General features: G+C 41.0%; 1 protein-coding gene across 1 annotated transcript in view; it reads right to left on the bottom strand.

Annotated features, from left to right (window-relative positions):
- Nucleotides 1–24,163, bottom strand: part of tfpia (tissue factor pathway inhibitor a) — a 42,162-nt gene that overhangs the window by 7,624 nt on the left and 10,375 nt on the right. Inside the window, exons 2-3 of the mRNA XM_069698844.1 lie at nucleotides 11,894–12,097; nucleotides 702–878 (exon numbers count right to left, since the gene is read on the bottom strand). Of these exons, the coding sequence (XP_069554945.1) occupies nucleotides 702–878; nucleotides 11,894–12,097 (381 nt within the window). The remainder of the gene's footprint in view (nucleotides 1–701; nucleotides 879–11,893; nucleotides 12,098–24,163) is intronic.

Genomic DNA, 24,163 nt, shown 5'->3' with positions numbered 1-24,163 from the left:
TCTCCTGAGGTCATGGTTACAAAATGGGAAGTCATTTGCACCATATGCTTGGCGTTAAAGTGGTTAAGTTGGAAAATCACCATTGCGAGGCAATGGCAACATGGAGGGCATCTAGAAGCCACACAGGCTAACAATTTAGCAAGCTAACAGGTGGTAACATTATGCAGGAAACGCAAAGGCACAGAGACAAGATGAAGCCAGTAGGAAGATCAACATTTTCCTCAAACATAGACTATTATGCAAGTTATGAAGAGAAACTCGCTTAGCATCCAATGAAAAAGGAATTTCCATGGCCTCTGACATTTTCGTAAACATCAGCAAACACATCACAACTCGTAAAATTGAGGTTTGGAGTTGATGTGGACTCTTATGGACAGGGTAAGAACAACTCCATTTGAATGCAGCAAAACTGTGGCCCGAGTCAAAGACGCTCAAATCTTTACTCTTGCCATGTTTTGCTGCTTCCAACACATCAACTCCAAGAGCTGACTGTTCACTTGCTGCCTAATACGGTATATCCCGCCCCTTGACAGGTGCCATGGTGATGAGATAATCCGTGTTATTCACTTCACCTGTCAGCAGTTTCAATGTCGTGGCTGATCGGTGTAAATATACATTCCACCAGATGATAGCATCTGTGTCGTTTTCACGGCTGCTGAGCTCAGCGGCCCCTCCTGATTGTATTCATGGTTTCGGCCTACCTGGGTTCTGACACTTTGCCTGGCAATCGGCCATGATCCTGAAATTGTTGGCATTGCCAAAGCAGCCGCCGTAGAAGAATTGCTTGCACTGTTGACTCTTGCCGTCAAAGAAGTAGCGCATCAACAGGCCTCGACAGGGACCCGGAGCCTCTGCTAAATGACACGGGTTCTTGTCATCTAGGAAAGGAAGAGAGAGAACAATTGTAAGAAACTGAGAAAGGACTCCATCACAGCGTGTAATTATCAAGTCTGTCTTCAAATAAATAAATAATCAGTGAAGTTTCTCATCATCAGAGTGCATGTCGATCCATAGTTTTGTTCCCAATTCATCTTTGAGCCGAAATAGAAGATGTGCTACTTGTGCTACTAAGTTATTGAACATAAACTTCTTTCATGGTGGGCTTGTCTTACCAAGTTAAGAAACCAAGAGTCTGATAGAAGTGTCTAACTGTCTCCTGCATTCCACATGATACAGAACTATCCTTACTTTGTTTGGATGGGATCAATAATACTTTTCAGTTTCTGTTATTTGTGTTCAGAACACAAAAGCTCCAACAACTCTGAAATCGACTTCTCTTCAAAAAATTTAATAAAACCAAATAAGGAGAAAGAAAAAAAAAACATGACTCACTTTGCTGCTTCAATGCGGTTTTTAATGTTGGTTTGAATCTATTGTCCTGATTGGTAAATTATTTCTTTTTAAAGTGCGTCACAACAGAGCCAGAGATTCTGCTTATATCTGAAGGCCATGAACGGTAAATTACATATTTGAAAGATGAGTTCAATACAGTTCAGTGAAGCATGCTTTGAAAAGAAAACCCAAGCAAGGAAAGGTCGCAACCATAAAGACAAGTGGAGGGAGGCTATTCAAACCTGTGTATGTCATATAGCCTGTATATGGGGTGCAACAACAACCTACACAGGCTGTGACCCACTTTACAATCACCGGGCAGTCTCTCTGTGCACAGACCACTTCCTGCTTTCTCCAGCGGTGCAGTGACATTTCCACTCCAGTCAGGTTTACGATACGATCCACTGCAAGCTGAACAGTCAACACTTGCAGCTAAAACTTCCTTATGTTCCCTCGTCCCTGGTGAGACACATATTCCCCTCCTCTGCCAGGAGTGTGCTTTCTTTTCTGTTATATCTTTTCTACCACTCACCTCGACTCTTATTCCCTTCTCTCAACACCCGTTGCATACGTTATTACCCCTGGGTCTTGGGTGTGTTGTGCCTCGGGCCTTAAGGCGCCAAGCGACAGTTTGATGCTCATCTAAATTCTGTCTCTGTTAATATGTACAGTACAGTTATTTTTTTGGTATAGTAACACAGTTTTGTTTCACTTTCGAGGCCTTTCCATTATAGATTTAAGCAAAATTACAAGAGAGGGTACAATGACGTTAAAGCACACCCTCAAGTGTAATATTACGATGATACAACAAGTTACCAACTAAATATAATATGTAATCAAAATGCATTCATATTGTGGGGCAATTCGCTCTCAAAATACAAAAGTTTTAGTTAGTGCGATCTCTGTTTCCATGGAAATACATAGGGTATGACTAAAAACTGGATTGCATCAGTAGACTTTTATGTAATCTATGCAATGTTTACATCTCCAACAAGTAGGCCGACCCTTAGCAACGACCTAGCAACAGAGAGGATTTGAAGTCCGTTTTATTGCTTTCTCAAACTGAATAAAAACAGCACATAGAAACACAAAACTGTTCAGCTAGCTCAATCTTCTAGTAATTAAGATATCTGCTGAAAAAAGAAACCCGGACTTCGGTCAAGTTAGCCGTCATATGTTAAAACCAACCGGTCAAGCTAGCTGCCGCTTGGATTTTAGGTGCGCTGCTATGTGTGGTGTTACAGTATGGGTGCTCGGAGCAACAAAAAAGGACAAAGAAAGACCCGATTTTGAGTAATGGGTCACATTTAATAGGCCCATAACTAGTAAAAACAATATTATATTGCATATTATATGCAATATAATTCCAATTATATATTTGTCCGATATGGCAGAGTGATATTTTTTAGTGATGAGCAGGATGTGCTGTTATGCTGATTTAAACACGTTACAAATGTTCAGTTGACCAATCAGATCTCCGGGTCGGAACTACTTGTTGTATAATTGTACTTAAAATCAGGCATCCCAAACTGCATTCGCCGCTACTTCAATCTAAAATCTTGTTATCACCTTCTGCAGTGAGGAGCGCTCAGGATGTTTTGGGAGATTGTGAAGAACCTGCTGTTTATTTGAATAAGCTGTCGCAAAACCTAAAAAAAAGAAAAATAATCTATAAACTCTCGCTACAGGCTCCTGCCTGATTTGAGTTTGTTGCACAATCACAGTATGAAATGCACCACCACAGGTGCAACCTTGCAAGGCGTTACTGTAGTGATCAACATTTCTCAACACGGAGTAGAGAGTGTGTGTCTCACCATGGGAAGTACACTTTGTGGTGTATTCCATGACACAGGCGGTTTATCATTTATTCATTAAATATATGACCATAGGACAACAAATTCTTATGAGGTGTGCAAAGTATAATCATTATCTCCAGTTTCACATCTACAATGACAGTAATGGTGCATTTTACTCTCTGAATGTGTATGCCGAAGATGGTTGAGGCAGTGAAATAAATAAGTAAACACCCTAAACCTCACACACGCACCAGTAGATCAGTGGGAACAAAGACACGCTGTGATAAAACCCACAAATGTTATTTCATATTCTAGTGTGATCTCAAGGGTTCCAGAAATACCAAACACGTCAGGCGGCTTTATCAGGAAATGTGTCGAAAATGATGCTCAGAACAGGAGAAGATTTCGTTTCATGGACTGCTGCAGACCTGGGTTTGAATAGTGTTTTCCTCATTGTAAACATACAGCTTTGATAGAGAGCTGGAGCATAACACACACACACACACACACACACACACACACACACACACACACACACACACACACACACACACACACACACACACACACACACACACACACACACGTTTCTCTCCTGTAACAACACAATCGTCGCTAAATCATACAACCGTTACCTTCAGTAGCAACACATTAGCAACTTGTCAAATTCATTACATTGTGTTCATAGAAAGGGTAATCTGGTCAAGATAAAGTTTGCACAAAAAAAGATTTCAATTTTATTGCATCGAAACAGAGTTGAGCAAACGCAAAAGTTCTGGGACATTTTCTAAAGTACATTATGTGTTTGCCAGGACTTTGTGAGAAGATGCATCATGTGTTCACATCAAGACTGCAACAATTAGCCGGCCAGAGAGAGTGTGATTTACTGGCTCACAAGGCAACCAAACACAAAATCAATCACACTAGTTTGAAGCAAAATTAGAATTCTGTTGAGAGTTCCGATATGTGTGCGACCTGTCTGGACTCACTGCGACTCGGCATCTGAGGACTTTAATATGGCTGACGGGGAGGGCGAGGGGGGTATCTTACATCTACGCACTCTCTGTTTGGTTTATCAGTGGAGCTTCTGAAATAGCCACACTCTACTGGAGGGTGACCATGATTAAAATGCTATCATTGTAACATCTAAATACATTTTATGAGGTGACTTTGACTTAAAAGCACGGGCAGAGATGTGTCAAAGGGTAGTGGTGCTGTTCTGTCTGGAGCAGTGCAGCGATGAATAATTCAGAAACACAATTCTCTATTAAAGCTGTGAAGGTGGAAGAGGTGATTTGTGTTTTGAGGAGAACTATTGGTCAGTTTTTTTTTTTTTTTATTTCAAACGCTGGTTGTGATTCATACGGCCCATCACTGTAGGGAGGTCTGGCTGCTTTCCAAAGACAATCTCAATATTTCAGCAAAACAGACTTCAACATTGAAGACCGGCAATGATTTTGAGAACTAGAGCCTGGATTTTGTGTAAAATAAAAACATGTATTTTAATGTTTGTTTTCACATTTTTTTTGGCTCGTTTTCATGTCATCTGCAGAAAAATGACACGATGTGCAATTAAGCTAATGAAAACTAAAGTTAGGACATCACTTTGGATCCTTCCTTTATCTCCTCAGTTGCTTTCTCTCCTCTTCTTTATTACATTTTCTTCAATACACTTCAACATATCTTGAGATATTTTTGTTGTTGTTACCTCCAAAAGTGCTGACACAGCCTTGGCAAGGCCTTCCATGGAAAGAAAAAGACAGCTGACTTCTAATGCAATCTACAGATTACAGCAAAATAAATGAAATCGGGCCGTAATAATAACAGCGGCCACTGGATGGAGACAGATGTACTCCAATGCAACCATGACAAATACTGACCTCAACAACCACACAAAAAAAAAAAAAAAACATCTTCTATATTTCTGATGACTTTGTTATGATGTTATTTCCTGAAAAGTGACACGTAAATCTAGTTTGTGGGCCAGAAAAAAGACAATGTCACCGAGTGTTAAAGGCCAACGTCTGCAGGCTGAGCGCAGAGGACAGGGAATATGAGTGTGTTATCGCAGCACAAAAATTGAATGTCAGGCATTGTCTCAATAAATTGGAAGGGCTGAATCCCTCTCCGAGATGAGACATGCCAGTGATTTAGGCAGAGCAACAACTAATTATTATCTCCAATGATTATTTGTCATTGGGCAATTTATCTGCCAATTATTTTCCAGATCAATCTGATTAATCACTAAGTGTATGAAATGTAAACTAGATAGTGGGAAAAAGTCAATCCAGTTTTCTAAATATGACATGTTAAACCTCATTAACAGGCCAAACTCAACAAAACTTTTAAATTACTGTCACATAAGGAAAATAAAAACAGAAACTCCTCATCAGTGAGAAGCTCCAACTGTTGATAGTTTCAGGGTTTCGCTTGGGAAAATGACTTTTTTAAAAAGGAAAACAGTCCATCGTTACACTCTCCCCCACGGACACGAGCCTGATCCTTGACTCATGATGTCTTATCTTCTTCCCTCAGGTGCATCTGGTTTGGTCTGATTGAGTGGAAACCAATAAAGAAGGGGCAGGAACCATGGCTCACCTTCTTCCACCTTTCGGCCGCGGCAGGAGCAGAAATCTTTGCTTCGTGACCAAATGAGTTAGAGTTTTGTTTGATGTGGTTTCTGATGGGCCTGGTAGTTTTGTTTAGTTCTGATGTTTGGTTCAGGGTTAGAGGGAAGACACCATGACCTACAGCTCTCTGTAGGAACCCTTCTTTTTATTAATTTGATCCATCCCATCAGCCCTCTGTTGGTTGAATGTTGGCTGTGGTTATGTATTGTTTTTTCTTTGAGTAATACATGTAATATTATATATATATTACAACTCAAGCAGCAATAACATTGGTCACCCACAGCAGTATCATATCATTTGTTCTGTTGGCTATTCTTTCCCTCTTTACTTTATTTACTTTTCTGGGCTGACAGACTGAATATGGGGACAAAAAAACAAACTGCATCGGAGCCACACTGAGTCTCTGACCTCTTCAAAAAAGAGCTATCAAAGGTACAGCAGACCGAGGGAAGACTTTCTGGTCAACTTTCGTTGCAGTAAAACGTCAGGACGAGAGACAAACAGATAAAGAAACAAATAAAAGTACCCCATAAGCCTCAACACTCCTCCGACTGTTTGTAACCTTTATGAGAACATTCCTGTTAAGCTGCCCGTGACGGTGTCATCGCCGGGCGTTAAGAAGGGATAGGCGAAATAAATCAAATCAGTGTGTCAACTCGCAGTGTTTGTGAGAATTAAAATGTCACTGATTTGATGATACCAGCGCCGCTGCAAAGGATGAGTGACGTTACGTAAAAATGCACAAAAATACATTAACCCGTAAGATCTTGCTGTCTGCAAGTTAGAAGTGCAATGACATTTTCAAACCTCTGAATGCATCAGTAGAAAAGTCTCAACCTCGTAGTGTAGAATTTGATGTCTGTATTTCATATTATTACACAGGCAAGCATAGGTGGTGATGATCAGTAATAATTGAAACCCTATATTCTTAATATAGTTTGATTTTCAAATTCATTTACAAAGTCACTAGACCAGACTAGATTAACGTGACATTAGTTTTACTGCAGTGGAGCTCAAGGCGAATTCATTTCCTCATTAATGGCTTCAGATGTTAGAAAGCACGCACACTCATATCTGCTGTTTGTAAAATACTGGTGTGTCCCATTCACACACTGAATACTAATTGCATACTCATACTTGTAGTGTATTGTTTCAGACGTTGGTGTCCAAGAAAAAACATATTTTACTCAAACAGGAAATTATATAAGATGCAGCTTTGGAAAGATCAAACAGAAAAGAAAGAAACGTCCCTTTAAAGATGGCTGTTTTGAGGGAACTTAAAGGTGCCCTGTGGAGATTTTTGTTGTTGTAAACAAACAAAACTGATGTTTACATTCAGTGTTTCTCACAGAAGTGCATTGTGTGTATCCTTGAGGTATTTCTTCATAATATCAAAATCCTGCATTGTTTACATTCCCATATTGTGCACATATAGTTTAATGCAGTTGTTGTGTGTAAAAGTGTTTCCACGGCGCTCTCAGGCGCACGGGGCGCGTCGTCATGGAGACATCGTGGTGGAACTTCTATCAATGCAGCAGCAACACGTGACCACTCGCTGCATTTTCTTTTGTTTTTGATCCCACAGCTGTGACCACTGAACAAATATGAGCTTCACATCCTCCACCTCGTCCAAAAACACTTCCAGTTCTGTGTCGGAAAAATCATATTTTCGGGTTTTCTCCGTTGTTTACACGATTCACCGAACAACCACTGATCCACATGGATAATTTTATATGCATCAACTTTTATCATATGCTTTGCATTGACCATTCATGGTTGAATGAAGGGTGCGTGAGGCTGATCTATGTGCGCACATTTCCAAGGGGATTGTGATTTATAAAGGGAACATTGCGTGCGGGTGGGCGTGCGCACGGTTTTATAAATCTGAATGTTTTTATGCGCACACCGTTTGCTGCTTTTGTACACACGTACACTTTTAGTATGGATGCCACGCAATGTTTTATTAATGAGGCCCCAGGTCTGAAAAAGTGCCTTAAACTGCAGTACCACTGACTGCCACTAGGGGCCGGCTCCAACAGACTCCCATTACAAAAGCGTCAACTTTTCTCATGCAATACAAAGTCAGTAAAAAATTTTTCCACAAGTCGTTATGGTGTCATTAGTTAAATTCACTCCTTCTGATCAGTGTTCTGGTGGTCTTTCTGAAATTCATTCCCTCATTAATTGGATATTAGCCCTCAGAGAGAGGGATGTTTGAGGGTGTGCGGCGGGCACACGGTCCTCGAGGTTCTTAGCATTGACTGTGTACAAAAGTGGACGTAGCTTCCGGGTCTGAAAAATGAGGCCGATGTGGAAGTGCCATGAACTGCAACACCATCAAGTGCTACTACGTGCTGGTTTCAAAAAGGGTTCTTCTCCATGTCGCCAACGTGCATGCAAAAGTTGCAAGAAATTCCTTGCGTCTATTTAATTTTGTCACTTTTCCTGCTTGAACACTCGACAGTCAAAACCCGCTCAGAATTACTTAGCAGGGAACTGGGACATTTTATTTCTTTTCATTGTAGTTTCTACTTTGAGTATTGAACCAAAGTCACCACCCAGCGCAGCAAAAACGATACACTCATGGATGTAAGATTCAATTTAGATAAAAAAGCAACCACTACTGTTATCCTGCGCTGTAACATGCTTTTGTTGTCGCTGTTGCTGTTGTTCAACCATGAACCAATAAAAGCGGTCCTGAAAGTGCCCTTTAGATGCAATCATACAAATGTATGTATAAAAGTACGTTTTACAGCTCGGTTTAACGCGGTGTCGTTCTTTATGATCGAAAAGCGGCAAGTTTCTAACTCATGACACACAGACCAGCTTTATGACCCGACACTAAGTCATCTTTACATTTCTTGAACGTCATCACTGGATCACACTGCAGCTAAAAACTCCGACACACCTGATTTGTCTTGACTGAACTGTTTGTGTGACGACTGCTAAAAAAAAATAATTAAAGCATCAATTGCATACAGCAACGGCTGCAGGATTATGATCCTCTTGTCTCGACTGCATAATGCATCCCACGGGCGAAGGTTACAGTTTTGCCGGTGGGAGAAAGCACTTCGTCACGCCACAGAATAACATGGCATCGAAGTACTTAGATGTGTTATTGCGGGAATATTTTGAATGTCGCTCACGCGCCTTTGTTTTTCCTGCCGCACACGGCAGATCCCATTACATACTTGCGCCAAAGAAAACTGTCGGTCTGCCGTTCTCGAGTTTCCTTTTGTTGACTTCAAGTGTTTTTCGAACGCGTATTTCGCTCACCTGAAGCGTGTCTGAACTGAGCCGGTGCATCCTGTGAGGATCGACTCACAGTACACAGATCGAGCTCCCTGAAAGAGTCTTAATTGTTTGCAGCTTTGATTGCTTTTCAGTGCTGCAGTTTTTGATATTCCTGACCTCTAACAAAAAGCTAAGTGGTGAGTGACGGGATGTGTTGCTGCACAGGCAGGGTTGCACTTAGCAGGTATCACCGTGCTTTTAACGGCAATTGATCAGAGGGGATACAGCGAAGATCGATGAAGGCATTCTGTTGTTCCTTTTTTTTGTAGGCCATTGCCTTAGTTATGCACGCACACGCACGCACGCACGCACACACACACACACACACACACACACACACACACACACACACACACACACACACACACACACACACACACACACACACAGTGACCTTTACCTCTCTACTTTTAGTCATCCTCGGGGTACTCTTACAATGTTATAAAACATGAAATGTAAATGTTGCGTGTGATCCGCAATTTTCTGTTGTAATTGAGCTTTTGTGTGTGTGTGTGTGTGTGTGCACGCGCGCACGCGTGTCCCAGTCACGCCACACCACAGAAAAAATAAGCAGCCTCATAACGTGTTTGAACTTGTGTCACTGCACGAAGGTGAAGAGGACCACAGCAACAAAAAATTTCCATCACGATCTACTGATGCCTGACAATTGGTGCAAAAACAGCTGCTGGGATTTATGCCAATACTGATAACTTTAAAAAGTGCATAAATATCAGTAGTAATAGTAACTTATAGACGCATGTTTCGTTGGTGTGAGAGAAAAATAAACTGCACGTGATGAATATCTGGAAGTTTTGAATGTGCGTTTTGAACCCCATACCTGGGAACACTGCCATACAGACTCTCTCCACCCATCCAGCATCCAGCGGGACACAAGTATTTTTAAACTACATTTTTCTTTTCACTCTAATTGAGCTGAAAAAAGCTTCTCCTCTGAATCAGGATCTTTTACAGCTTGAATTATTCAAGCAGCACGCTGGCACGAACACGTGCAACGTTACAGATGTAAACCACAAGCAATACTTCATTTCTTCATACCCTCTCCGCACTCTGTACACATGGTTGGTGCAGTTCTTCCCCAGTGAGAACTTTTATGTAATCTAATTGCATAATGAATTGTTATATTGCCTGTAATGACAAAATTACCACGTTTGTGGAGGCTGCCAACATAATGTGGGCAGATTCCTGTCAAATCTAGTTTGAGACGTTCAACAGTGCATTGGCATTTTTGGGAATTATGTTTTCTGGTCAAACCACTTGTTCACGAACCACATCCAAGAACAATAATGCTCCAGTCACAGCTAACTATGTCCACCAGTGCCATAAAACCCTTTTGTGTACAGTGGCATTTGTGATTTAAACATGGATGTTAAATTTGAGCAGAGCGCACATCCAATTTTGTGTCAACCTTGAGAAATCGGCAACGGACAGCCTTGAAATGCATCAGAAAGCCGACGGCAAAGAAGCAATGAGCCGGGCGAGGTGTTCTGGGTCACATTCACGTCTCAAGAGGTGCAAGGCGTCGCTGTCCAAGACTGAAGAAGGCGCGCCGGGTCAGGAGACAGCAGGTGGGTTTTCTTTGATATTCACGGGGGTTGTGCTCCATGAATTCATCCCCCAGGATCAGCCTGTCAACACCGAGTTCTACTGTGACCTTCTGAGGTGTTTTGAGGAAAAACAGTCAGCAACAACGACCTGAATTGTTGCGTGATGGCACCTCGGCTGTGCAACATGACAACACGCTGAAAACTGAAACAATCATTGTCCCACTGCTGCACATGTGCAACAGGTACTTTTAGATTTTTTTTTTCTTGTATAATAATGACACTCACAGGGGTCTTTTTTCTATAATGAGAATTTTTACATTTTATGCTTATATACATCTTACTAATGATTATTATTATCGATAATTATTTATAAAAGTATTTTTACACTGTTGTATTTCTGTTTTTAATTAAAGGAAACCTATATGCCCATTTTCAGGCTTGTTTTAAACTTTTTTTCTTTTTTAAATACTTATTTCCTGTCTCTCATACTGGCCCTTTTTCGACATCCTTTATCTGAATCAAGCCATGATAGCTCTGTCTCTTTAAGGCCCCCTCCAACCTCACTTTTCTTTGACTGGCCAACTTCCAGGAAGCCCGCTGAGTTGCAGCACTCTGCCGGTGTGGAGGTTCCGACTGATCCATAGATATTATATAAGTTTTCTCAAGGTCACAAACATCCAGCATCTGTTGCTGTTCAGGGCTTCGTTAACTTTTTTTCATTTGAAATGTTGGATTACACATAAATATGATCAGTGAGAATGAAAATGGATTTTTAAATCTACTGAGGACTCATGAGAACTGTGAAACTCACTTGATAAGAGTTTGAGCACTCTGCTTTTAGTCATGATCAATTAATTCAGCTGCAATGTATCATCAGTTTAGTATTTGTAACCTATAAATAATACAGTGCTGACTGGCACTCTCAGAGGTTTTTCTTTTTCTTTTTCTTTTCATTAACCAGATGCCTTCAGCAAAACTGTTCAGAATTAATGTGCTGGCAACGTTCCATATTAGCCGCATACCAACAAAATGACTTTGTAATAGGATTTTATGCCCAAGGTGGCAATGAAGTCTAATGAGGAACAACAGTCCTCGAAAAGAAAACTGATCAGTTGCCAACAACAACACAACAATACAAAGCTATAATACATCCTTGTCCCGTGTTCAGTGATTATGACAAATAAACCCGTCTGTATCGGTGATGTCTGGGAATGTGCTCGCCGGTAAAAAAAAACTTTTTCTTTCTCACCGGAGTCGGTTAAAGGGTTAGACTCACCTGACACCACGCAGGTCTCCTCACAGGCTTCCATGGTCTGGAAGTTGTTGGCGTTTCCCCCGCAGCCGCCGTATTCGAAGAGCTCACAGCGTCCCGTGTTGACGTTGAAGAAGAAGCGGTCCTTGATGGCCTTGCAGGGTCCCGGATCGTCCTTCAGGGCGCACAGCTCATTGAAGATGAAGAGCTCGGGTTGTTCTCCGTGTGCTGTGGTGGGACGGGAGGACAATTTTTAGCACTCTGCTTGTTGTGGAATTCAGTAAAAAAAAAAAAAAAAAAAAAAAGGATTATTTTTTTTTGGGGGTGTGGGAGAGAAATTAGGTCACAGCATCAAGCTCTAACCCCGGGCTTTGAGATAAGGTAAAGTTGCATGGCAGCGTGATTTCCAAAAGACTTCAGACGGTTTGACAGCTTACTGTCTTTATACACTGAGTTGCAAAGGGAGACGGTGAGAAAGACTTGCAGAGAATGAAAAACTATGTGACCTGACTGAAAAGCCACTCGTATTGCAAAACATTTATTTTGAATTTTTTAGGAAATAACCAAGCGGCAACCAACAGTGACGTCACCCATTGGTTCGTGAACGGTCGTTATGAAGCCTCGAGTTCAGATTTTGGCCGGCGCCATCTTGCTAGTTCGATTTGGAGCCAGTAGTGACCATTTTTGGACGAGCTTGGGGGGAGCGAGTAGTGGGTCTGACTTGGTCCGATTGGAAACCCAGCGATAGTACATCCCGCTCAACGATAGCTGTAACCTGACTGCACCGCAGGCCTGTTAATCAAACAGACACGGACCCCAAAAAAACCTTTTTGAAACTTATTTTATAATAGATGACGGGGTAATTTCATATGGACGTGCAGAAAACAAAAAAAGGAGCGACTTTAGCAAACAAAACTAAGATAACTCATGGATACATTTTATTGACTGAGAATTTTATGAGACTAGTTGAATGAGAGTTTATGGAGCAGTGGAGGCTTTTTGAAGCCGACCTCTAGTGGCACCCAGTGGTATCGCAGCTTAAAGCGCTTCTGCATTGGCCTAATTTTTCAGAGCCAGAAGCTAAGACCACTTTTACATACAGTCTTTGTAAAATAACTTAAAATAAAACCGGTTTTTTTTTACCTAAAGTTCTTTTTTTTTTCTTTTTTTTTTGGCCATGCACTGAGAATAAGGAACCATCAGGGAGCACCTAAATCTGTCCAGCACATAAAAGCAGATCCAGGCAGGTGGCAGCTGGGAAGAAAAGACAGCATGCAGCACACAGCGATTTCACTGCAGCAAATCAGGCTATTTATTGCAAAGACTGAGAGACTGGATCATCGGTGTGTTGAATAATCGGCCCTGTTTTTGGAAAGCGAGCTCGCTCGCTGCGAGGAGGAGACCGAGGTCACATTTTTCATAACTGTCCAGATCTGATGAAGGTGTGGACAATGAAGCTGTGCATAGACACAGCTCCCTAATGTCATTATGTCATAAAAAGCGGGATTTGTCAGATCCAGGAAGACGTGGAACCCTGTGTGCTCGGCTAACTATTGTTGCTGAATGTTAAATCACTATCTCAGTGTGATGCTCGAGAATAAAAAAAAAAAAGGCTTTTTCTGCCCTCAATCCTGCTGTTTTTAGGTCAGGCCTCTGTTATTCTAGCCTGCAGTAGTGCAGTTACTTCAAAAACCGAGAGATCTCAGTCCGGTCTCAGATCTCTGTGGAAGCTTAAGTGACAAGTGTTTAAAAAAAATGTTCTTTCTTCATTGCAAAGCCTTGTAATCAATAACCTTAATCTTATGTGATTTCTTCACAGAATTAATAATGATTTTAGTCTCCCAGTTGTGTGAAATCAATAGTCACGACAAAAACAAAGAAATCACAAAACATACAAAAATTGATTGCTGTTGCTATGGATCCCCAGCATATGCTTGTCATATAGTGAGAGTAATAATTCAGGCAGAAAAAAACTCTACCTATATTACCTGTTGGAGACAAATAAAGCTTAAATTTGATGTCCAACTGGCTGTCACTCACTGCTTCTCAGAGCTTTTCCCACAGCTGCCAGAACTAGAGGAGCACCTTCTCAGATTTATGTGGCAATAATTTGAAGCATGCCACAAAAATGTTGGGGGACTGAAAGACAGACTCCAGAGCGGGTAACGATGGGTCTGCTTTATCCGACGAAACGTGGGTGACAGGCAGGAGTAGACCATTTCAGCCCTCAAAAGTTTGTCTGGCACAGAAAAACTCAGCTAAAATATTTGCGAGTTTGGTGTAAGGTAATCAGCTTAAACTTGGTCTGGGTCACAAAGACTACGCAAGGGTCTATCGCTTTGGTTCAGACTAAAAGAACATGGCCTTTGAGTTTGTACATTCACGGTGCTTAGAGAATAAATTATAGACTGTACATAAAAATGGACGTTCTCTCCAGGCCTGCAAAGTAGAGCCATTTCATAAAGCGCCTTAATTGTACTGAGCGCCACTGCGGGCAGGGTCCAACAAACCTCACTGACTGTTACGTGATGTTCAAAAGCACTCAAATATACTTTAATTCAAAAGGTGGTTTAATGTCAATTCAAGTAAATTCTTTTCTGACAACGAACTTGAAAAACAAAGGTCAAGTTTTCTTTCCTGCAATGTAAAAAGTTCCACGAAAACATCTCCTCTAATGGGAACCACACTGTCCTCTCCTATCGGCACAGCAGTCAACAAACAGTCCCTCAGCCGGGCAGAGTAATGATGGCAGCGGCCCACCACTTCAACCTGGTGTCCTCCTTTTATCCGTCCAGCTCCAGTTTATAGGCAGGCTGCAGGGACACCAATCAAATATTCCCAATCTCCTTCCCTCCACCAGACCTGTTGCCTGCGGTGAGGGCAGTGAGGTTTCCCTGCAGCATCTTTCGATATTTCACATTTACGTTGGTCTTTTTGTGGCTGATAAGAACCGCAGACTGGGTCATCTAGCAGGGAGGGTGTGTGTGTGTGTGTGTGTGGGGGGGGGGTGGCAGGGAGGGTTTACACAACAACACCACACCGGTGATGCGGGCCTTCGTCTGGTACCCAGCCCATTCTGGCTATGTAAACACATATTATTGGTGAACCTCACTGAACAAACTTTACAGAGAAATGATGGCAAGTTGGGATTGTTTGTCCTTGTCTTTGTCACTGAATGCCCGGGAGCTACCATGGCTGCAGCAAAGTAATTCCTTTTAGAGAAAAAAAACAGTGCAGACATGGAGCAGACTGTGAGAGACTGTTCAATGAGGCAAAATTTGTCCATCCAAAAAGGAGAAGGAAGAAAACAAGTCCTTCCTATTGATTTCTGCTCCTCTCGTCTCAGACAGACCAAAGTACAATAAGCAGTGTGTTTCTCCATCATTAGTGTTCCACAGCCAGACTCACACACACTGGGAGGCAGTCCATAAGAAACAAAACAGGAGACAATGATGACAGACAAAGTACAACATTTTTGCTGCAAGGAAACCAAAGAAGAGTGCTTGAAGACACATTAACATGGACTCACAGAGATGCATGCAAGGGTTTAATCATATTTTTTCTTTTAAATACAGACTGCAACTTATAGTACGATAAAAATAAATTGCTAAAACAGTAGAACCAGCACATATAGGTGCACCTATTAGTCAAATTAATAGTGTCTAGTTATGTATTTAAATCTTATTTGACACCCAACAGCAAAGTGTAATTTTGCGTAACCTCATGTTCCCTGACTGGGAATACATTACTACCAAAATACCATTTCCCACAGAAAAATGCATCAGCGAATCTCACACCGAGCTGAAATGAAATGGTAACGCAAGTAAATAAATAGTAGTTACTGGATGTAAGTGCAGTTCAGTTCTATGAGTATGTTCGCACTGTATTTCTTTTTTTTTTTTTTAGGGGGGGGACACTAGATACAGGTAGAAGTTGTATGGATGTACATTGATCTGTGTATATTTTTTCCACATAAATTCAGAATATAACACATTTTCAGTGTCAGGTGTTCCAAATTGCTTTTTCTCAAAACAATTTGAAGCTACCATAAATGAAACACAGCCTTTCCTACAGAATTTTACTTTGGGAAGTCTTGCAGCCTTGCCTATATGGGCAAGCTTTTTACGTGAAAAACCATCTGTACGATTAAGTTCAGTTAGGAGAACAGCAAGAGGAGGTAATCAGACCCTGAAAACTACATTTTTGTGCATAAGATTGGCAAGTGTGATGTGACTGATGTGCCAGCCTTTGTGCATCTTAAAGGTCTACAGTTACTCTGTTTAAAGTTGAAGTTTCATGGTACAGCATGATGGTAATGCAGTTAGAAGTGCTAACAGCCAGACAAATATTAAACATTGAAACAAAGGGAATAAACAACACTAATATCTAGTTTTTCCTCCTTTTTTAAATCCAAAACTCGTGCAAGTGGAACTGGACACCCTCTTGCTCGCTTAGAATTATATAAAGAATCATTTTTAAATTAATAATGATATAAATGGCTTCATATAAGCTATATTATGCATAATACAATTTGCAGACGAGAAAGTATGCAGTCAATAAAAAAAAAAAAAAAAAAAAAGTCAATAAAAGTCGAATACACACCCCTAGCAAAAAGGCTCTAAACGCAAACCTTTCAGAGCATTCTACAAATCCACCCAAAGCTCCAGATCTGTCATCGGGAATCCTCCGCAGTGTTGTAAGTAAATATAGTCCCGTTCACACAATGCATCAGCAGAGTCCTTGGAAGCCTACCAACAAATCAGCCAGCTCCTTAAATTCTGAACCGCGCTGAATGGGGAAGCAGATTCTAGATGCATCACATTTCCATTGGCAGCTGTAGTCCCCTGAGTGATGCTGACAGGTTCAGCTTTGGCCGAGATTTGCACACATACATTTGGATAAAGATCTGAGTTTCTCAACATGTGGACTGTGCCAAGCACCTCTGTAATTCCAGATACGGGCAGGTTGAGTCTGCTCGAGGCCCAGTCCCAGCTTGCCTCGTGTACCCAGAAGATTATCTTGCATCTTCTTTTCGGGGGGATTGAAATAACAACTGTAAAGAAGCCATGAAGCAGCAAACAACAAGACACAGCCCATTACTGAGTGACTCAGTCAAACACAAAACACCAAAGAGCACTCCACACTTCAACCCCGTGCCCTCCCCACTGTACGAGTGTCTTGTAGCATTTGCCAAACTCTCTTGTAAATAAGATTTTGTTCTTAATTTCCCTCATACATTATTAAAGTAAAATCAGTAACACTTTACCATAAGGGTACATGACTTATCATGAATGAATGTATGACGCAAGCATTACTGCATGCATTAATACCTCATGGATGATCAGGAAGTAACATGAGTTCAAAGTCTTGAATTCATGATCTCATACATGGACAACCTATTTATTAAAGCATTAATAAAGGTGAGTACATCATCAATGATTAGGATTTATTAAGCATGATTGTGATGAATTTTTGAACCAAATTTAGCAGCACAGAGCACATCTTAAATCATCATGAAGTAAGCATTAGTTACTTAAGAGTTTGTCATGTTTGTGGGCTCTGAAGTGAAGAAGTGGTGAACATTTAGTCTTTACTATCCAGTGTGGGTAAAACTAGAACCTGTTAAAAGAATGAATGCGAGAACAAATGTTTTGCAATCATTATGATGTCCGAGTTATTACGTCCGTGTCTTATTCATGGTAACCTGGGTAACCTCGTTAAAACCAGGTAAATGGACTGATCCAAAAATTGGCCAATCACAGCGCAAAGCTCATCAATGCTGTTAAAATCCAAACACTGCAGTCAACAATAACTCAGCGTTAGCTTCTCACGACTTGATCGTGATTGCGGCCCGTCAACATGAATGAAAGACTTGGAAGTAATGTTACTTCCTAATGATTTCATGAGGTATTAATGCAGCAATTAATGCACGAATCCTTGATAACTCCTTCCCGCTTAAGTGTGGTGTTATGGTGAAATCGAATTTGTAAAAAGCATGGTGTACTAAGAAAGTGAAGCAGACAGAAAACAGAAAACAGAGAAAAGGAGCGGAGCAATGCCACGGTCTCAACATCTCCTGGTGGTTGTGACATTTGTAGCCTTACCTCTATGACTTTATGCTGCATTAGAGAAAATAGTCCTTTCTTAAAATACATTTTCCAATGCTCAGTCGCGTTTAAAAACAAATATTTGCTCACTAACATGAATAAGTGTAAAACGACAATACCAGAGTATCAAAACAATAAGAAATGAATAAGAGCATGACCTCTATCATTAAGGTACAGGAGGCCTATTTGTGCTGATCATTTTGTTTTTGTTTCTTTTGCAGTGAAATATTTGAACAAAGGATGATTTCAAATGCTGCAATAAATGTTTTAAACATAGTTTTCTTCATCGCAAATTTGTCGTAATAGAGCCTTTTGAATGCACCACCTGGCGGCAATCTGTTATCAATGACATCATCCAGGAGTCTAAAGGTTCACCTGAAGTCATTGTTATTGTTTTCAAATAGTAAAATAACAACAACTTAAAATAAAAGCTCATGACTTTTAGGGTTTGACCGAATAAGAAGTGTCATATTCATTGAACTAGATGATGAACTCCTAGTCTGCAAGGAAAGTACGAATATATAGAATAAATATACATGTACTCAGTCTTTATTCTCTCTTTACCGACTCACTTCATTAAATAGCTCAAAAGTACAAATTTCTTTAAATAAAAGTGATGTTAGATTGCATTAGTCAGAGCAGTATGTTGTTATGAAGAAACCAAAAGGGCGATTCGGCCGTGCCCGTGCAGATAGGACTGAAACCTAAGAGAGGCTGTCAGTGTTTATCAGAGCCGAGCCCTGAGGCCGGCGGACAAAGGGCTGACTGTGAGTCACAGCCTGTCTCATGGTTTTACGGCAGACCTCTCAGTAAATGAGGCCATCCTCATTATGTCTTTGTGTGTTACTTTGTGGTAACACTGTCGTTGTTCGGTTTCATTTATTTATCTCACTCTGAATCAATATATACGTCTTAGAAAGTCACATTAATTGTCTCTGTGTCAGACATTTCCATACTGGGCCTAAATAAATACTATTATGTAATGATCTGAGTAAATAGTGACATACTGGACATGCAGATGCAGAAGCACACTCATACATCAACAGTATTTGTTTACGTCAAGCAGTAACCAACGGTGACGTCACCCATTGGTTTGTGAACGGCCGTTATAAAGCCTCAAGTTCAGATTTTGGGCAGTAGTGAGCCGGCAGTGACCACATTTGGACAGGCTTTGGGGGAGCGAACGGTGGATCTGACTGATCCGATTGGAAACCCGGTGAAACTACGTCCCGCCCACTGACAGCTGTAACCTGACTGCACCACAAGCCTGTCAATCAAAAAGACACGCCGCCAGAAAATGAATAAGGAGCGACTTTAGTTAGCAACACCGCGATAACTCGTGGAGAAATTTTATTGTTTTAGAATTTTTATGAGCGAGATTGAACGAGAGTCTACGGAGACGGAGGCTTTTTTTGAGCCAACTTTTAGAAGCTCTCGGTGGTATTGCAGCTTCATATGAAACATATGCGTTTCCACATTGGATACATATGATCACCACATGTTGCAACATGTGAAAACACGGGGAAAATATGTGGGAACGTTTTTACAAGGGAATCTCCACGGGCTTCATACATTGTAAATGTTCCAAAACCCCATGTATCATGTTGACAATCTACATGCGTCATGTGGTCAAATCCATGCGTTATGCTGGTTCCGTGTTGCACAATTTGTTTTCCACCAACATGTTGGTTTGAAATCTTAGTGACAAGAGGCTCCAACAAATTGGCTGAAATACAAGAGGAGCAGACCTCACGCAAATGAATTGTGACGGTAGATACTTGAGTGGAGGATCAGCTCAATGGTGAACCTCAAAACGAGGGTGGGGAACAGGAAATATATACGGAAACAATGACCATTTGTCATGCAGCTCATTAAAGCTACAGACTATGGCTTTTCAGAGAAGCTACAGAAAAGATGACCTCATTCCTGCAGCAAACAGGAGAGAGTTCCTTCCGATGGCTCTTTGTGTTGGCGAGATCAAAGTGGGCTTCGAGCACCTTCCGAAAGCATTTTCACCAGCAGAGCAAAGGAATCCCACTGAAACACGGACACGTTCGTGCCTCCAGGAGAGGAACGTGTTGCCATTTCTAGAAACGATAAAAAGCTGCGAGAGCTCTGGTTGTGTGGTCGGGAAACAGACTCGGGGGCTGCCCTGAAGCTATTCATGTTTGGGTAGCGGCAGGCTTGGTCCTATATAGCTCAATGCCCAGCAAATAACACAAACTCTGCCTTGTTAAGCGGTTTGATTGTTATTTGAGACAGCAAAGAAGAAAAACTGTGCAGGGCCACATGAAAATTCACACTATCTTGTGCCCATATTATCTCGTCTCTGCGTTTTATCGGGGAGCTGCTAAAAAAGATTGCATTGCTATAAGTTGTGAGGCTGCAGGAGAGCCTTCTTAATGATCTAAAAGGCTGGTAAGAGCCATGCATTTTTAATCAGAGCCTGCATGTTGGTATGGCAGGTGGTGAGGGAGGAGAGACGCAACGAGCGAGATAATTGTTGCTCCGAAAGTCGATAGCGTTTGTGGACTCATTTGTCCGTGCCAAGCCGATTTCCACATTTATCTCGAGTTGCCTTTTCCACAGACAAGCTCTGGAGTTTTTTTGGTTTTGTTTTGCTCTTTCAAACAGTTTCTGGTCAGACAAAATAAAAATCTAACTTTCTGTCTGCCTTTTTTTTTTTTTATGGCTGTAACTTTCTTCCACATATCCAGCAAACCCGAGTAGCTTATTTATTTATTTTTTTTTATCAATCCAACTTCTCTGACTTCTCTCCAGTGTCAGCTCAGTGGTGGAAATCACTCCACTCGGCAGCGGCATTATCTTTGCCTGGCAATATCTAAGTTGAGCCCCTACCTGTTTCCCCACTTGGTCTGGATAACAAAACAACATTGGGAAGCAGAAATCCCTCCCGCTTCGGTGATTCCACCCAAATCCGCGCTCTGACATTTGCAAAAGTCCAAGCGCCGCCAAACCGAACAATCCTGCTCAATGCCAATTAGAGTCTGTCTCCGCCGGTTCTCGGCCAATCAATTGGACAAAGTGTGTTTCCTAGACGACTCTCTAATGGGGACGTGTGCGTGATTAGCTTAACGGCAGGTTGGATATCCGTAAACCTGCTGGTGCCGTTGAAAGAAATCAAGCGTGCATCTGTAGGAGCAAAAACCAGTCGTCTGGTCCCTTTAATTTGACAGAAGATGGTGACTTCTCAGTCCAGAAGGAGCATATGGCAAACAGTGATGTGGGCATAAGTTGGCCATAAGCTGCATAGGCCTCTGGGGGATGGGCGGGGGCGGGGGGGAGGGGGGTTGTACCACAGCACCATCTGCCAAACGGAGGAAGTCCCAGTTACAAAACACTCTGTGAAATATTCATCACGTCACTCGTAATGATTCTCAAGAACGGAGGTGTTGAGACCAGTAATAGGAAATGTTCAAACGTGATGAAACCAACGGCAGTCATTAAAAAAAGAGGACTGGTGTGTTACAATGAGATGAGAATAACGTGTCTGTAACGGCTTGAAGTAAACAGAGGCTTTGGAACAGTGATTTATTTTTTTATCATTATTATTTATTTATTATTTGTGATTTATACCTCAAATCTAACCACATTATTTGAATTTCTATCTGATTATTTATAAACCTGTCCAATTTCAGGAATTGCGTTATTGTGTCGGCATGGTTTTATTAAAAAGAAAAAAAAAAAAAAAAAAAAAAAAAAAAAAAAAAAAAAAAAAAAAAAAAAAAAAAAAAAAAAAAAAAAAAAAAAAAAAGCAGATCTACATTTATTTTGTGGTACAAATAATTAGCGTATCATTTAGCAGCAGTTGTATGCATCATCCTTCATTTTATGTGACTTTACTACGCCAAAAAAATGCTGCGAGGAACAGAAATCAGAAGATACAGGAGAGAATTCAGTCCCTGGCCAGCCGGGCCGCATACTTAAAGGGAGGATATTTTAAATCAAAAGAGACAGTAAAAATCTATGACACTTTCTGAAATATGAATTTGTGTTTTGAAGCTTCACGCATCGGAAAGTTTAGTAAGATTAATTATAAACTGCGTGCTCTTCCGGTCTGTACGTCCGGTGCATGTGAAAGTGGATCAAAAAGATCTGAGACTGCTCTTGTTACACGCATTTTTATGTCCACTGCAACGCGTACATTTAGGATTACCACGAGCTTGAGCAGAGCGCACATCAATTTTTTTATATTTTTTTCGGTAATAACCAATATATCTACCGCACAGTAAGGCTACACACCTATGTCTATTAATGATTGATTGTGTGACGTGAACCATCACACATATACTGCCCCTAGTGGTGTGGCATGCTAATAAAAAAATATATAAACTTGTTTTTCAAAAAAGAAAACCAGAAAAACATCCATATAGTCTCAAACTAATTCTTAAAAATGAATGACCACAAAGAAAATTTCACTCACCTATTTCTTGCATGTATTTACCGCATAAAGTGGAGGAAAAATAAGAACTTACATCTGACATACGACGCCATTTGTTTTTATACACAGCCGTGAAATAGAACAGGATCTCAAAAATGTAAAGTCTAATTCTGATTCACCTGCAGATAAGCTCTAATTAAAATAAGCCACAAAAGTAGATATACGACATAAACAACAAAACAACCAAAGAACTATTGAGCCTTTAAAGACAAATACACACACTACACAGTCTCCTTCCAATCCACTCGTCTCAAATGCAATTACACTCATGAAAACAAGCTATCAAGGCCAATTAGTTTTACAACAGAGTTTTACATATGGTATGAATGTTTAAAAGTGGTTTCGTACAACTGGGGAACCCTCAATTTTCGAAAGAGGAATATAAAGTACATTCAAAAACTGGATAATGCTTCACTCTAATTTTCAATGCAATTAGAGATTTTAGTAGTACTGACAAAAAAAAGCAGTATTTCAACAGCTGTGTGATAAAATACCGGCACAACTAACGTCAAAAACAAAACAAGTAAAATTCCTCACTCTTCATCCTCTCACAATCCGCCCTCTGCTACTCATTCTTATTGGCTATAGACACCTTGTAGAAGAACAACAGCCGTGATGTACACAGGAGGGTGTGATATTAAGTGTTATTGGTACTGGCACCTCTGCTCCTCAATGGCGTGTTTCAGCATCGAAACTCATTTAAAAGACGAATTTCAAAACATCCTGTACTGCAGGCTTTGCAATATTCTGAATGAATTCAATATAAGCTTATTCCCTGTCACTGCTATCACACCGTTACGATGTGTGTGAGCGGTGTTTATGGTCTGCTGTTTGCTATGGGGATAGTTTTTGTTTTTTGTAAGAACCTCTGAAAAATAAGAAGCAACATCAGGGAATCCCATAATTTAAAAAAAAAAAAAAAAGGCGGCCACTCAACGACAGCAGGAAACCTGTTGGATTGCACATCGCAATCATCAAGCCAGGTTGGCAATTTGCTGATTTTGTTCGGCCTCAGGAGCCGATCTTAAAAACTCAGTTTTCCTAAATGTGTCAATACTCGGCATACAATGAAGCTGTCTTTTGTAAGACACTGAACAGACCCTCAAGGATTCTACAGACTGCAGCCATTCATGTTTGTGTCACCTCAGCTTTGATGTGGATCTGATTACACAAAGCTGAATCGATGGGTCAGACAGCGAGCGAGAACAAGTGGCTCATTCCCCCGTCTGTGCAAATGCCATCCTCAACCGATCGAGCTGTAGATGCACTCCTCATTAGATTAGGGGATCAATGCAGCGGTTCTTTTCTGCATTGCAAGTTATCATTCAAACAATACAGATGAGGAAAAAAAAGGAAGTGGATCTTGTGTCGGAGAGTAGAAGTCTGACCGAAAGTTAAGTTTGAAAGCATGCTTTCCGGTGTGGGACTAACCCTGCTGCTGATACTGCAGCTGAGCAAACGATTACATACGAGGGGGTACTGAAAGTTCAGATGAGATTACAGTTTGCTTTTGTTCCATCTCCAGTTTGTCCAAAATAGCAGCATCCGTTTGTCCTCTCTCTCTCTCTGACGCAGGTGTATTTCAAGATTCGCTGGAAAGCAACGATTTGACAGAGAAGAAAATGATGTTCTAAACTTTACAAACCTGGAATCTGTGATCATTTGGGGACTTACTGTTTAAATCAGACAAGCCTCAAAACACATTTTAGGGACCTACGATTGCAT

The sequence above is a fragment of the Brachyistius frenatus genome, unplaced genomic scaffold (genome assembly GCF_029030835.1).
Source record: "Brachyistius frenatus isolate BFR_SWC_R1_liver_20210118 unplaced genomic scaffold, ASM2903083v1 Contig_28, whole genome shotgun sequence".
Taxonomy (NCBI): domain Eukaryota; kingdom Metazoa; phylum Chordata; class Actinopteri; family Embiotocidae; genus Brachyistius; species Brachyistius frenatus.
This window is presented reverse-complemented; position numbering and strand designations above follow the sequence as displayed.